General features: G+C 39.9%; 1 protein-coding gene across 4 annotated transcripts in view; it reads right to left on the bottom strand.

Annotated features, from left to right (window-relative positions):
- The window catches only part of MEGF11 (multiple EGF like domains 11), a 214,171-nt gene that overhangs the window by 79,727 nt on the left and 119,166 nt on the right, over positions 1-15,278 (bottom strand). For all 4 annotated transcript variants that reach the window (XM_040600379.1, XM_040600380.1, XM_040600382.1 and 1 more), the window contains exons 8-9: positions 14,424-14,636; positions 6,264-6,438 (exon numbers count right to left, since the gene is read on the bottom strand). In XM_040600379.1, coding sequence (XP_040456313.1) covers positions 6,264-6,438; positions 14,424-14,636 — 388 coding nt within the window. The remainder of the gene's footprint in view (positions 1-6,263; positions 6,439-14,423; positions 14,637-15,278) is intronic.

Here is a 15,278-nt window from a genome sequence, read left to right as displayed (position 1 = left end):
ACTTTTGGAATCATCTCAAAGAGAAACAGAACATTTAAATGAGTTAAAGCCCCCAAAACACATCCATTAGCTCCAACCTTGGGTTCATTTTTTGTATTAAGAATTTTGTAAAATTTATAAAATAATTTTACTACTGAACCAGGGGCTTATAAGACAAGTCTCATTCATTTTTTCCTGCTTCCTTCTGAAGCGGTAAAGGTTGATACATTTAGAATAAAGATGAAAGCAAATATGTAGAAGAGAGGGAATATTCTGATAAGTTTGTATTTATCAACCTTGAGTGTTTAGAAAACACCTACAAGCAATGATTCTCGAAGTTCTTCCACACCTACCTGGGATTTTGATCCTTCAGGGAAAATTCAATTGAAGATAAGATAAGGTGCTCCATTCTGTTTATTTATTTTTTTTTTTTGCTTTTATACAACAGAGAGAATTTTAAAGGTGTAGGACAGGAGAGCAGGCTTCAATTTTTTTTTAATATAGAGGGAAAAATTATTTTTTCTCTGCTGTATATCTTCTTCAGGGAGCAAGAGATATATTGTATGTGCCAGAAGGAAGCCAGTCATGGCTGGAATACTCAACAGGCTGGACCTGTAAAGTCCTTATGACCTCTATAGGTAACACAAAATTATGGTCCTCCTCATTTCTATAGAATGGTAAATTGGGTCATTTTACTCTCTGGGTAGGCATGGGGCAGAAAAAAACTGGCCTGAGACTGTGTGTGGGTGTTTGTACTGACTGAGAGACTATCTGTTACAAAGTTTGCTATAATTTGCTATGCATTTCAACCGATTTATAGCACTATGATATACATTTATTTGTCCTAAGTGCTCAAACTATTGCCTGTTGTGTGTTACAGGGACTGATTTTTACCCCGATGTGCAGGCAGGTTGTAAACTTTTACTCCAATGTAAACCTTAGAAGCAATTTGTACTCCTGTGGTAGAGAAAACATTATGTTGAGAAACTCTGTCATGCTAGACAAAATCATGGATTTATAGCCCCAGATTAAGCCTGTGTTTCAGTCCTTAAGAGCACAGATTCCCACTGAGATGAGCCAGAGATCTATATACATAAGCACTTATATAAGGATATATTTGCAAGGCATTATTTTATTGTTTTTAAAATCCAATGTTGACATCAACAGAAGATGCAAATGGCTAGAGATGCACAGCGCCGGGATATATCTTGGAAAGTCTTAGGGAAGCCAAATGACGTTCCAAAAGCTGAAAAATCTCCTAGTAAGAGGTCATCACTGCTATAGTTTCCACACTTTCCTGTACTGTGATTGGCTTGTATGGGATCTACCAATATAGTCAAGGAATAGAAAAATGTCAAAATGGATTCTTTCATTTTGGTGATGAAGTGCTAGCTTTGCTTGCCAGCATGCAGGGTTCAATAAAAGCAGACAGGTCTTCAAAAAATTGCAGCATAAATAGATGAACTCTTTAAAGTAATATAAGTACTGTCATCTAGATGTGAAATATAGACCTAAGTGCTCGCCGAAGTAAAAGCTGACCGCACATTCCATAGATAAGTGTTAAAGTTTTCTCAGAGTGTCTTGGGCTGAGAAATGTTTTAACTACATATCTCCATGCCACAATAGACAGAATGAAAGCATTTGAAGTTAAATCTATTTTTCAAAGGAAGAAAACAAAGCATCCATAAAGAAACAAAGACATGTAACAGGATGAGGTCTCTAGATAGCTACTGTTTTCAGGAAAGTTGCAATTAGCTGTGCAATGGAGAAGGTGAACTTATTTGTATTTCAATAGCATTTATAATGATTTCGGTAGCTAGAACGCTGATAGGTACATGCAGGGGGTTGGATTTAAGGTTTCCTTGTGAGACAGAAGGTCAGGATTCCTGTGGTCTCCTGTCATATTTAATTCATATCCTCTGGCCTTCTTCACCACATTTATTGAATTACGGGAATAAAATTCAATGAACCAAAAACAAAAGAAGAGAGGACAGGGCAAATCCTGATTTCTTTTACATCCCTACTGCACAACTGACTTCAGTGGGCTTATAAGAGATCATCTTAAAGCAGAATTTGGAAGGAGGGGGAGGTACAAGTTAGTATAACCCCTCTCACCATCCCCGCAATTGTATCCCGGTAATTTCTTGCAAGGAGTGACTATTTGCATGCGGGAATAAGGATCCAATGTCTACCAGTCAAGAATCTCCATATATGCTTGTTAATCTTTGTGTACTCCCTGTGTGTGTTTATCAGATTCCTTCTTGCCACCAATGAGATGGCAGTAGAATGGCTTTTCAAAACCATTCTTCAGAAAAGCATCACTGGCAGGCAATTCATCACTTCAGTACTAAGAGACAATCCTCAAATACATTAAAAGTACCCATTTCAGGGAAGTGCCCTATTGGCATGCTTATAACGATGATTCCCTGCAATCATATTAGTTAAACTGATACAACCTTTATCCTCCCTTCACAAGCGAGACGCAATAACACAGGGTTTCCAACAGGCCTGCAGTGTGGACTTGACTGCTGGAGCATATGGGGAATAGCTCTAGACATGCTCTGTGATTTTGGGGAAGAAGATTTTGTTGTGCCTCCCCTCCACTCCTGTTATCCTATTTTTATTGTCTTGGATGCTGCCTCCAAGAACTCAGCTGGTTTGGGTATAATTGTGTGTCACTCAGCTTTCTCTTCAGTCAAATCTCACATAGTGTGTGCACTGTGGTTTAGACACCCGTACAGTTACAACAGTGCAATCCCCTGATGTGAGCACAGTCATATCAGAACCTCACACCGAAATAACCTGTACCGGTACACCCAGTAACAACTTTGCAACAGTGTAATTTAGTTTTACAGCTAGGTATGTGCAAATGTGGTTGTTGAGTCTGACCAAAAATATTAGTCGAGAAAAAGGAGGCATAAAATGTTTTAAAATTCTGTCCAAAACTGCAAACTCACCAATATTTAGCTTTTGCATTTGAATTTTTGGAAATGTCACAGCTAATAAATAATGTATTATTTTCTGAGCTAAAATGTACATTTTTATTTTAAAACTTGAATCTGCTTAACTTCCAAAAATTAAGTGCTCTGCTCGTGTACTTGTCAACCTATGGAATGCTTGCTTTTCCACTTAATACGTTTAATAAAGGTGACCAGATGCTTTGTGTTTTTAATGGCTTGTTCTGCATCCCAACAAAATGTCCCTGTTTTGGCTCCGATTGCAGATGATTCATTCTGAAACCCAGCCCAGCTGCCCTGACACAGCCGAGGCAGGGCACAGTTAAAAAACAAGCCATCTGTGCAAAAGAAGTGGGCTGGAGGAGTGCTTTGTCAGGGAAAGACTACCATTTCTTGGTCACTATGTTTTCTGGGCATCCAGAAACCCAAAAGTCTTATGGGTCCAACATCTCTCCCTTTGCAGCTAAATTTTGCAGTTATACCCCATGTTCCATCATATTCTTTTCCTTTTCCCCTTATTTAGAAACCCTCCAGCCTGCTCTGCTACATACTGTGTAAATCAAATGTTGCGGTAAAATGTAAGGTGCTGCTCCCACTTCCATTCTTTCCAATCAGATGGCAAAATTCCTGATCCTGTGGCTGCATCAGTCAAGCCTCATGCTAGAAAAAGCAAGAGGGATTAATTTATGGCTTTTCTGAATAATTAGCTCTGCCCAGTTCTGTATTAGCAACACTGTTGTCAGCACTGCCAAAAGAGACATCCTGCACTCATGAACAGTCGTGCCACTTGCTTGCAGGCAAGCCGAACACAAGGGCAAAAGTCTACCCACAGGCAAAGCTCCTCGTTGCCTCAGCGAGAGGCAGGCATGCACATTTGAAGGCAAAGTCTGGTCTTGAGCGTGCCATTGAGATAAGCCACTTCGAGCCCTGAGGGTTCTGGCCCCCCAGCATCTTTCACGTGACCCGCAGGCCCCGTTGTGAAGTAGTGCTGACACCCTCTCCCTGCCCAGACGATGGAGTGTACAGCAAAAGCAGCTTGGCAGAGCACCCCCGTTACGGGGTAGGAAGTAAAGGTTCCTGTCAAGTTTTCTTTACAGCTTATATTCTCCAGCATTTGAAAAAAACATTGCAACTCAAGTCATCTGGCATGCATGCGAATGACAAATATGCTTCAGAGGCAATAAATTAGCAATTTCAAGGCTTTAGTTCCCCTCATGGACTAATTGCCAGAGATTATAGTATATTATGAGAGAGCAATGATACTAATGCCTAAATATGCTTCAGTGATTATAGAGCTATCCTCAATAACCAAGCTGTTTAAATGTCAATGCAAGAAAGCTCTTTATTATGAGATTAAATATTATTTTGAAGCAATGCAATAGGAACTTCCCGGGCTTCATGCCTGCAATAATACTGTCTTGGAGCAATATATATTGGGCAAAATATGCTTCTTAAAAAACTGTGTACACTAAAGGGTCCCAAAATATTTTTGTGCTGCAAACTTGAACAGCATTCCTGATAAGAAAGAGGATCTTGGTATCTTTTTATTTTGCATTTGTTACTAACACACTGCTGCCTTCATTCTTTCCTCCACTCTATATTAATACTTGTATATCACCACTGTATAGAGGAGATAAATTCTTGTTGTCTGTTAGTGTGAGTGGCGAATCAAACCTCAAATCCTTTTTCTTCTTTTTTTTCCCATCTCTAAGTACTCGTGTCTCGCATAGATACTTCTGACAGTCCTGCCTCTCATACCTAAATATATCTGTTTATACCTGGCATTGAGAGTACCCCTGAAAATTAGATGGAAGGTCCAACTTTCAGGTTCAGCTGCTGACATGATGCAGAGAACAAGTGTCTTTAAGCTGTAACTCCAATTCCACAGTTCTGGAGATGACAGCTGGTGATCACAAGGTGATCAAATCAGTTATGGATTTAAAATGGAGGGAGGCTCAAAAGGCTTTAGCATCCCACTAATCTCATCTAGGACTCCCACACTATGGATCTTGTCACAGCTGTGCAGCTTTCCCCTAAAGATGACAACAGCATATCACCCTGCAGAATACCACAATGTTTTTTTTCTGGAAAACCCTAAACACTGCAGTGGGTGCTGATGGTAGGACGTGGCTGCTCTGCTGCCCAGATCCAATATGCCATTCACCTCCTATTGTTTCTAAAGCTACCTGGTACGATGACGACCATATTTCACAAATGCAAATCAAACGAGCTACAACATGGTCAAAGATCACAACTTATGTTCCCTAGTATCTGAAGATATTTATTCATCTCATTTTGAAGTTGTAACTTAAAATATCAGAGGCTAAAACTCATGTAGGAGGCTGCACATTTTAGTTGGCTGCTCAAAGTCAGTGGAAGTTCTAAAAATATTGGGAATGTCTTTGAATCTGAAGGTTGATTTCTTGTAAATTTAGTAATTGTAACTAATAATTACTGTAATAGTACAGAAAAATATAGATGGGCCTGTGGGGGCAGATCACGTAAAATTAAGAACACAAATTACAGAAAGACAACTGCTAATGAAGTTGCAGTGGAATTCTCTCTTGAAAATATTTTTTTTTCTTTAGGAAGTACTGTTTCATAAACATAGCCTGCACATTTCTTCCAAGGTGTGCTCCTGAAGTAAAGAGGTACTTCACATACAGATGACCAGGGAACTTATTAGTAAGAGTTCCACTAAGCCCAGCTGTAGCAGGGCTGGGCATCTGGATTCATGTCCTAATACCTTCTGCTACAACCTGACAATTGTTAATTCTGAATTTTTGTTGTTTCATTTAGGCTGATTTCTTCAGCCATTTTAGGTCTTATCTATAAAACGTAATGCTTGTTTACCTCAGAATGTCTGAAGCTCTTTCTGATGCTCAGGTAAAAGACACCTGCCATATATGCTCAGAAAAGACATAAATTGCTCTATCTTTTGTAACATTTTAAAAGATTTTAATCTATTAAAATCACAGTGTGACTGACAAGGAACATGCTGAAAGGCCATGAGAATTCTTTTTCTGTGTTTCCAGGCAGACAATAACCTGACATCTTTTTTGTTATGTCTTGACTCAGAATATACAACGGGAAACCATGTCTTTATCCTTATAACAGTAATAAACTTACAATACTGATGTTAAGTAAATAACCAGGAGCAATAACTACACTGCTCAAAGGAGAATTATGTGGACTTATAATAGAATGGGAAAAATTACTTGTATTTGGCCCCTTTTATGCAAATATTATTTGAAAACAGATTTAAATCCTCTTTAATTTTTTGCAGGCACTTTATGAAATGCCCCATTATTCCCAGCTCTCACTTACCATATATCCTGGTGCACATGTACACTTCCCTGTGATGCTGTCACAATCTGCACCATTCTGGCAAGGGCAGGTCAGCTGGCAGCCTTCACCGTAGTATCCAGGGGGACAGGTTTCATTGCAGTAGAGTCCAGCCCAGCCAGCTTTGCAGCTACATTCTCCAGACAATGGATGGCAACTAATGAAGGCAAACAGACATTAACAAAATGTGAACATGGAAGAAAAATACAGTTTGTAACTAGCAGTACATTGTTTTACATGCGGTGCCAGCAAGAGTCACACTAAGACCATAAGAAACCTGAGAACTGCTAAGGATGGTGAACATAAGCAGACGTATAACTTAGGAAGTGGATAGGGAATATGGTGTTAAATACCAGCCTGGCATGGCACTTCCAAACATCTGGGAACTGCCACAGCACCGATAATTTTACACCTTTGGAATGTATGCTTTTCCATTCTCAAACCAATGTGAATTAGATTAGTGACATTAGCCACATCACAATTAATCCATACTGTTGTATGACATATATTTGGTTGTAATACAGTCGGTAAAGATGTTCAGGGTTAGGAGAAATTCCAGTGGATGGAGGAATGCAATCAAGAGAGTTGTGAAGATAAACTCGAGTACTGAGGCACAATATTCTATTCTATTCTGTTCTGTTCTGCTCTACTCTACTCTCTACTCTGTGTTTTAAAAATGAGTGCCAGCTCAGCAGAACTTTTCAGCAGGGAGAGGTAGAAAGGAATGTGCTTTGGAAGGGAAAAATCTTGGAAAAAGAGTTTTGCAGGGAATACTCAGCCATAGTGAACAGAACTGATCCCTACCTGAAGCCTTGGGATTTACTTGGGGCAGGAGTCAACAGGAGCCCTGGGACTAAATCTGAGCTGTGCAGGAAAAAGAGTCAAGTTCTTTTGTGCTGAATAATGAGCATTGCTGCTCACCATTGGAGCCTCTGGCTTTCATTTCTATTCAGACAACTCCACAGTGTTGTGAGAACACACAGAGAGAAAAATAGAAGGAAGAATCAAGTCCAAAAGACAAGACAATACCTGGTCCTTCTGCACCTGGTGGGTGGAAGACTTACTCCTTTGTTCCTCCTGCTATGAAACAGTTTACCTTTATTCACCATTCTTTTTCTTGTACAAACAGTAAAAGCATCTCCAGGTGTTCTTGGGGCACTAACTTGCCACAGCAGGAGAGCTGTGCTGAGGGCTATGGGCTAGGAAAGAACAGAAGGCTAGACTTGTGTTAAGTCCTGGTTTAAAGAGATGGAGGTTTCAGGGGGATGGAAAGGGAGAGCACAGGGGGATGTCTAGTTTGGAGAGACGAGGTGGTCAAAAGACAGAGCAGGGGATGGAGAAGGAATCTGACCTTTGGAGAAGGACTCTATGTTATCTGAGGCCAGCTGGGAGGGTAAGGCTTCACCTGAGAGCTCATTATGCTCTGGGGGCCTCTGCACCACAAGAGCGTACCATAATAGAGCTGTCTAGCCCTCAGTGAGAAAGATGAGAAATAATATTGCTACAAATCAGATTTTCTTTATTTTTCTCAGAACAAGAAAGAATAGAGTTCTGCAAGGTGGCACCTCTCTGTGGACCTGTCTTGTGTTTTTTTGCCTCCTAGAAACTATTTATTTTCCTTTATGATTATTTATTGCTATAGTTTAGTATTGCGGACATGACTGAATGGGTTTCTTTACACCTATAAAATTAATATCGTATATGTTAATTTTCAAGGCAACCTCATAAAACGTAATTTCCAAGTATGTTTCTGGCAATTACTGGTAGGAGAGGTTAGTCATATACTGTTGTGACTAAGAATGATCAAATTTTGTGAGTGTCATATGCTACATCATAAATAGTGTTTTACTGACTAATTAAAACAATTCATCAGCTTAACAAACTACCATCCATGAAATTCTTCTGACAAAGCAGTCCCTGAAATTATGGTTGTTCACAAAGCACCTCTTAACATTCAGATGAAAATAATAAAAGCTTGTTTTTTCACCCTCTGCATCCATTAATCATTATCTAATAGGAGCAGAAAGCTAAACATTAAAGAAATATTTTAAAGTGGATTTTTTGTTTCTCTGTTTTTACTACAACTGCACGTATCATACGGTTCCATGAGAACTGCATCTGTTGGCTAAATTAAATCTTTCAGAGGTAATATATGATCATGGCAGTTTGAATCAGTCTATGACAATTCAATTGAAAATACTATACTCAGTAAGGATTTCTACTCTAAGGTTGGCTCCTTCATCAAAATGGACAGCTTTTTTGCATGGGATGCAAGGTATGCATTAAGGACTAAAAACCATCCTAACATGCACTAAAATAAGAAGCAAAAACCAAACAGGCTTTGCAGAAGAGTCTGCAGGACACAGGGGGCTTGGAATCCAAAACAAGTTCCAGTAGAAGGCTGAGACCATATTCTGCCCCCCTAAAGCCTTTTCTACTCTTTCACAAGGCTATGAGCTAGGAAAAGTCCAAGGCAGATGTTTGGGGCCACTGCATCCATATAATCTTCCCACTGAAGCAAGAACAATTTCGTTATCAGCCTGAGCATATCACAGTTTTGTTTTTCTCCTAGGCTAAGCACTTGCAGACTTTCAGTGATTTGAAATACTTATCTTTTGCTGCCTCACAGAGTGCTGGCATTGTAGGATTAGGAAAAATCCTCCACATCCTCCAGAGTTACAGTGCTCATAACAATAGTCTGTGTAGGTAGCAACAGTTGGTGAATAGACTGCACGGCAGGGGAAGGAAAATTTCTCCTTGACAGTAGCAGAATAAATCTTTCCAAAGCTTTTGGCAAGCCAAACATTAACACACACCATCGTGTTGTAGTAGCATAACAAGCAAAAGGACCTCAAACCTACATAGCTGGGTCTGAAATGAGGTTGCAGGCTGTGTCTGGCCAGGGGACACAGGAGACTTGTCTCAGGTACAAAGAATACAATTCAATGCCCTGAATCAAAAATACTTGTTTAACAATTAAGATGCCCTGATGCAGTGTTAACTTGAAGATGGCTAAGATTTAGATGCTTAACCGAAATTCAGAAGATAGCTGTTGCCTTCCCAATCGTGTCAGTAAATCTTGGCTATGTAACTTACTCTTTCTGCCTTCATTTTTCCCATTTGTAAAACAATGCCTTGCTTCCTCTGGAAACCCCTTTAAGATCTGCAGCTGATATCACTAAATAGTGCTAAGTTTTTATTATTGATTGTTTTTTCCTATTCTGGTATGTATGAACTATTCCAGTAATTAAAGTGATCAGTTACATACTAAATACATTGCAGCTCATGACGTAGAAGCAGTATATGTATGCACGTATGTGTGAGTTAAGGATGTTTCTCTCATACTGGCATTCTGTGAAATTTCATTCTGTTCAAACTGTGTACCCAGACACATAACAATAGCTAGGAAATTCGTCTATCATCCATGCAACCACCTACGCACCCAGACTGTGCAGTGAACTAAATGCTAGCTGCAAAGAAGTTGAAAAGTTTGAGGCACTTAATGACAAAAGTGTTAAGGCAAAGAACAGGAAATAGAGCCAGCAATGTGACCTGTTGGTATAGTTCTTCCCTGTTCTGAACGTACCATTCAAGGTCATCAGTCCATCCAACATTTTGCCAGCACGGTTACAGCATACTAAGGCATTTCTCCATGCCCCCAGTAAACTGAAATTAAGAAACACACACATTTCCTCTAGAGGAGGATCACTGAATGGATGGGTAAGAGAATGTGAGGCCTCCAAAAGGATCCCAGAAGGCAAACCCACTAACATCTGCTTTCCAACCACTTGCTCTGAGCAGGAAGGGAACCTTACACTCTTGGAAGCATTTGGCAGGGTTATACATTAGTATTTTGCATTGAATCTTAACAACTTTTATTTCTTCAAATCTCTTGCATAACAGGAAGGAATAGTGTAGAAAACCTAGAGTGAATGCAAGCAGCCAAGTGTTCCTCTGGCTCTAGGCCAAGCAGAGGTGGAAACGAAGCTGTCCACTGCGCACAACGTGGCACGAGAAGGAAATTGTTCCATGGCTCTTGCTGCAGTTTGCAAGCTACTGTGCAGCCCCTGGCTCTTGAGCCACGTTTACAGCAATAAAAGATTTATTTTTTAAAAATTTACCACCCGAACTGAAAAACAGAAAGTAATTTTGACCTTTAAATATTTTAAGCATCTAATTTTGAGGAAATCTGAGGAAACCAGGTAACTTTCTTAAAGTAAATTGGGAAAAGAAATGCTTTAGACAGCACAGTCTGCTCCAGATTTTGAATTTATTCTTCACATATCTTTCAACCGAAACAACTTCTTCCCGACTTTCTGTTTATACGTTAGCTTCAGTCATCTCATCTTAATGAACAACAGCCCTAATCCTTATTTAACAGCATTTTCTGTCTTTTGGTGTTCATACTACATTATTACATTCAGTCTCCCTCACTAAAATGCCCTCTTGCTTTTAAAGAAGCAGCCACAATGAGACTGCAGTGCCAGTACTTCAGTCCAGCACATCTTCAAAGCCAGCCTCATTCAAACACATTGTTGACTTAGGTCAAGGCAAAACTCCATGCAGGGTCCATGGGGTTTGATCCTTCCAAACTTTTCAGTGTTGAGGCAATTAGAGCAATAATTAGAGCCTCTGGAGATCTATCCATATCATTTGACTTTGTAACAGTGTCTTCCTTCCCTTCTCATGCCTCTGACCTGGGAAATACATTACTGAAGACATACTGGTTCCACACCAGTGCTCAGGAAGGGTGGGCGTGGCTTAGACTATTCCAGCTATTCATTTCCCTCTCTGCTTTTCAGAAAAGCAAGCCAGGATTATGCCTTTCCACCTTGTAGACTGTCTCAACGTGGACTTTTTGCATAGGGGAATTTTTTACAGGTGTATCCTTCCCTGTGGAAGGACAGTCCAAGTCACCAATGCATTCTAAATTACCTAATTCTGAGGTTGTTCAGAAGTCCTGTACAAAGTGCCTTCAGTGTGCTTTGATGCAGAAATTATTGGATGATGTTCTTCAGCCATTACTATGCAGGAGGTTAGACTAGATGATCACACTGATCTCTTCAGACATTAAAATAGATAGATCTACAAAAATAGAAAAGCTGATTGTGTATTTCTTAATGTTCCTCCTGAACCTGCTCCTCAAAGCTTCCAGAACTTTCCATTCCAGCCAGCTCTCCAATAACTAGATCAAATGAGTCAAAACCACTGACAGAAATAAGCAGAGTTCCCTCACCTTCTTTCAAGTCTTTATATAATATTTCTACACACTTATGTATTGCAACAAGTAGCCAACAGTTTAAACTGCTTCTGGGGAAAATAGATGGCTGTCAGTAAATGAATCACTTCAGAAGACCACAGTTCCAGTAATGATAAAAATTCAGGGGAGAAATGGGAGGAGGTGGGTGGGAAGAGATGTGTGCTGCATGAGACTGGTTAAACAATCGGTGAAAAGGTTTGTTCAGAATACGGAGTGCCTTTGGAGAAGGTCATTTTCCATCAGCTCTAAGACTCCTTGGCTCAGAAATTGACAGCACTCTGAGGAGCTCATTGAAAAGTGGAAAGCTGAAATACCATGGATGAATGAAAGAACATTTACAGATCTACAGCTTACTGATATCTCTTTGTTCCATAACAGCAGTGATAAGATGTAGCAAAAAGGGAGATTTTATCAATGTAGAGACTAGACTCATTTATTAAGGAAATGGAGATACCATCTTAGCAGAGGATGCTGCAAGTGAAGCTGAGGGAGCAGTGATGGGAGGGAAGGCATAAAATGTATCTGTCAGACAGCAGCCAGGCACAGGTCAGGCACATGGTGTGTAAGAATGACCACATGCCCAGAGAAGAGCTGTGAGAGGATTCAATCCTCCACCTTCCTGAGCTCTCTCAAACTTGAGAACTCATCTTTCTTCACAGCTGGATGGTGCTAATCTGCTCTTTCAGGAAGGATCTTCTGGCAACCCCCCAGAGCACCTCCCAGTTAGTTCTTTGAGTAAGCCAGGATCAATTCTAGCACCCTCAAACCTACGGTCTTCCTCTACGTAAAAGACTTACGGAATTGAGCACTTAGCTGAGAAACAGCAGCCAAACTCAGCCTTGCCTGTGGCCTGCAGTCTTTTCACTCTATTTAAACCTTTATAGGAAAATGGGCACACAGAGAGGTTTCTGCAGGCTAGGAGAGGGAGTGAAGGCACACTGTATCAGCTACAGTCCAAGAGCATGTTCTCACCCTCCAGTGCACATGAAGAACAGCTTTCACTGAGGAGCAGTTTAGCTGGTATTTACCGCAGGTTTAAGTCGTGCACACTGGCAGGTACTGCAGAGTAGTATGACACACAGGGATTTATACCTTAGCTCACTCTGCAGTAATTCTGGAGACATCCCCTATTCTCAGTACAGCACGTTAACTTTTTGTGTATAATGCTCAGCTCATGCCTTAGGGATGTTATGTTTTCGCAATGATTTCATGATACACAAAATAATCAGAAGTAATGGAAGCCTGTTGTACAGAGTTACTTTTGAGGTGTCAAACACTTTGGAACCTTGCTGTCAAACCCACTGGAGCTAGAGCTATCTTTCTGTAGAGGACTCGTACCATCAGAATTACAAGGCTTTTAAATAATCCACTGTGAGCTCTGACTTTCAGTTAAGCAAACCCTCACCGCTTGCAGTTGAACTTGAATTCACAAGAAAGATCACCTGTTTATTTCCAAGACTGAGACAAATAGAGTCTATCTCAAGCACACAAACGGATTTGCCTGAAGTGTTTGTGTGTGTGTGAGTGTGTGTGTGTGTGCACGCACACAAATTAGGTGGTATTGCTTGCACACATAATGGAGGAGAGTGCTTATATTTTAGCAGGCTGCAAGATTGCAAGGTAGGTTTGTCATCATCAGCAAGACAGTCAGGTCCCTACCTGTCTGGTTTAAAATTGAAGAATGTCTGCATCAAGGGCATATTTGCTTGGGCATCAATTATCCCCACCTCCCTCTGAAGCCTGCACAATCCTGAATTGGCTGTGAATGCATAACAGTAATGGACAGAAAAAAGGAGGAAATCAAGTCGGGGCTGAGGGGCTCAGCATCTTGCAGGCATGGTAAGGAAATGTGGGCACTCTACTCCACCAGGATAGCTCAGGCCAGAGTGCTTTTGCTGCCCAGGCTCCCTTTACTACATGTGAGGGAGTAAGAAATCTCCAAACAGCAATTCCAGCAGTCAGTCAACAAGGCAAGGAGTTACAAAAGGCAACAAATAGGATAATAGGGAAGAGCCTTAAATTCCTCCTGTTTTCAGGGTTTGGAAAACTTATTCAAGCCTGCAACAAGACAGTAAATGCAACCTGGCTCATGTTAGGTACTCAAGTCTGTTTGTGGCTCTAGCTCTTAGGAATGAGAACCTCAAGAATTAGATCCTTAAAAAACCAAAAGGGAATAAAACATTGAAACCTGACCTTTTAAGTGAGGTTTATTCCACTTTAGATATACTTCCCTGATATTTATTTTCCTGAATATTGCACACATACACATACTGAATGAAGAGCAAAAATAGGCACACATGAGAAGTCTATCTTGACAATGTCGACTTTCTTCCAGTTCCATAGACTGGCTTGGGGATATTGATTTCAGTCTATTTATACATCTGCCTCAAGTGTTTTCAACAAGGTAATTTGCCACAAGATATAAACTGAAGCAAATTAGGTTTCATTTTGAAAGTCTACTTGCTGTCTATAGATCTAACAAGAAAACACACGCATGTCATATAAAGAGCCAAAATGATAGATTTCAGTAAATATATCTGTATTTTTTAAACTTCAGTGGGTTATTAAACACACATATGGGCATCATATGACAGTTCTTATGCCTAGAAGACTGCAGTTACAGGATAAGGCCATATGTCTTATTGTTTCAGATTTTAGCAGTACTGTTTAAATACTTAACAGATGCTTAGTAGCTGGCTGGACTGATGCTTATGGTTCCAAACCCGAGGTCATTTAAATCAAAGGTTACAACCTAGAGGAACTGTCTGTGTTCTTAATTAAAACTATAGAGAAAAAGGGAGTAGGTGTAGCTGACTGATTTTTTTTCCCCAATGCATTTATTTGAGCAGTCCCTGCACTAGTATATATTATGATGTACATACCTGAGAGTGTTGGTAATATTGCAAGGACATCTCTTGTTGCATTTGAGGCCATAAAATCCTTCTGGACACATTCTTTCTTGGCAATAAATACCTTTAAATCCAGGGTCACACATACACACTCCATTTACATGATAACACTTTGCACCATTTTGGCAGTCACATCTTTGTGTGCACTGAAAGCCGTATGTTCCAATAGGACACTCTTCTTGACACCTGCAATGAAATATGTGAGACAGGATCCAGTCAAATGCTATAGTTTAGTCTGCTTATGACTTCTACATAGGAATGTTTTTGCTAATGAATTAAGTACAAAATCATTGCTCATTTATTTAAGTAATATACTGTGAACTGATACCATTGGAGTTATGTGATATCATGGGCACATAAATTGCTGTTAACTGAAAGTGCATTAATGTCTGTCCAAATATATCCCACAAAATTTGCATTAGTTAATATTACCTCAGTTAACAAAGTGGATTTTGTTTTCTGGACCTTGACAATTCCATTCATTAACAATAATAAATTGATACAGAATAGGATACTTTATAAAAAACCCGCTCATACATTTGCTTTCTTTTTATTACAAAAGGATTGTGTACCTTCTTTAAAAGCATGCAGTCCTCTTAGTGATAACGTGGATTGAAAGGGAATGTGGTCTATTAAGCAATATTGAATAAAGTGTTCTCCTGCAATGAAAAGTTTTACTTTCCCCCTATGCTGTCATTGCAGTAGCTTTATACCAACTAGGAGAAAATATACTCCCTTGCCTTTTGTGTGTGTTCCGAGTAACTAAAGCTCAGATTTGCTTTTAATCTCTTACTCCAGGGATGCTCAGTAGTATAAAATCTCAAGACA

Source organism: Falco naumanni, chromosome 7, assembly GCF_017639655.2.
Source record: "Falco naumanni isolate bFalNau1 chromosome 7, bFalNau1.pat, whole genome shotgun sequence".
NCBI lineage: Eukaryota > Metazoa > Chordata > Aves > Falconiformes > Falconidae > Falco > Falco naumanni.
The sequence above is the reverse complement of the archived record's forward strand: the minus strand, read 5'-3'. Positions and strand labels throughout refer to the sequence as shown.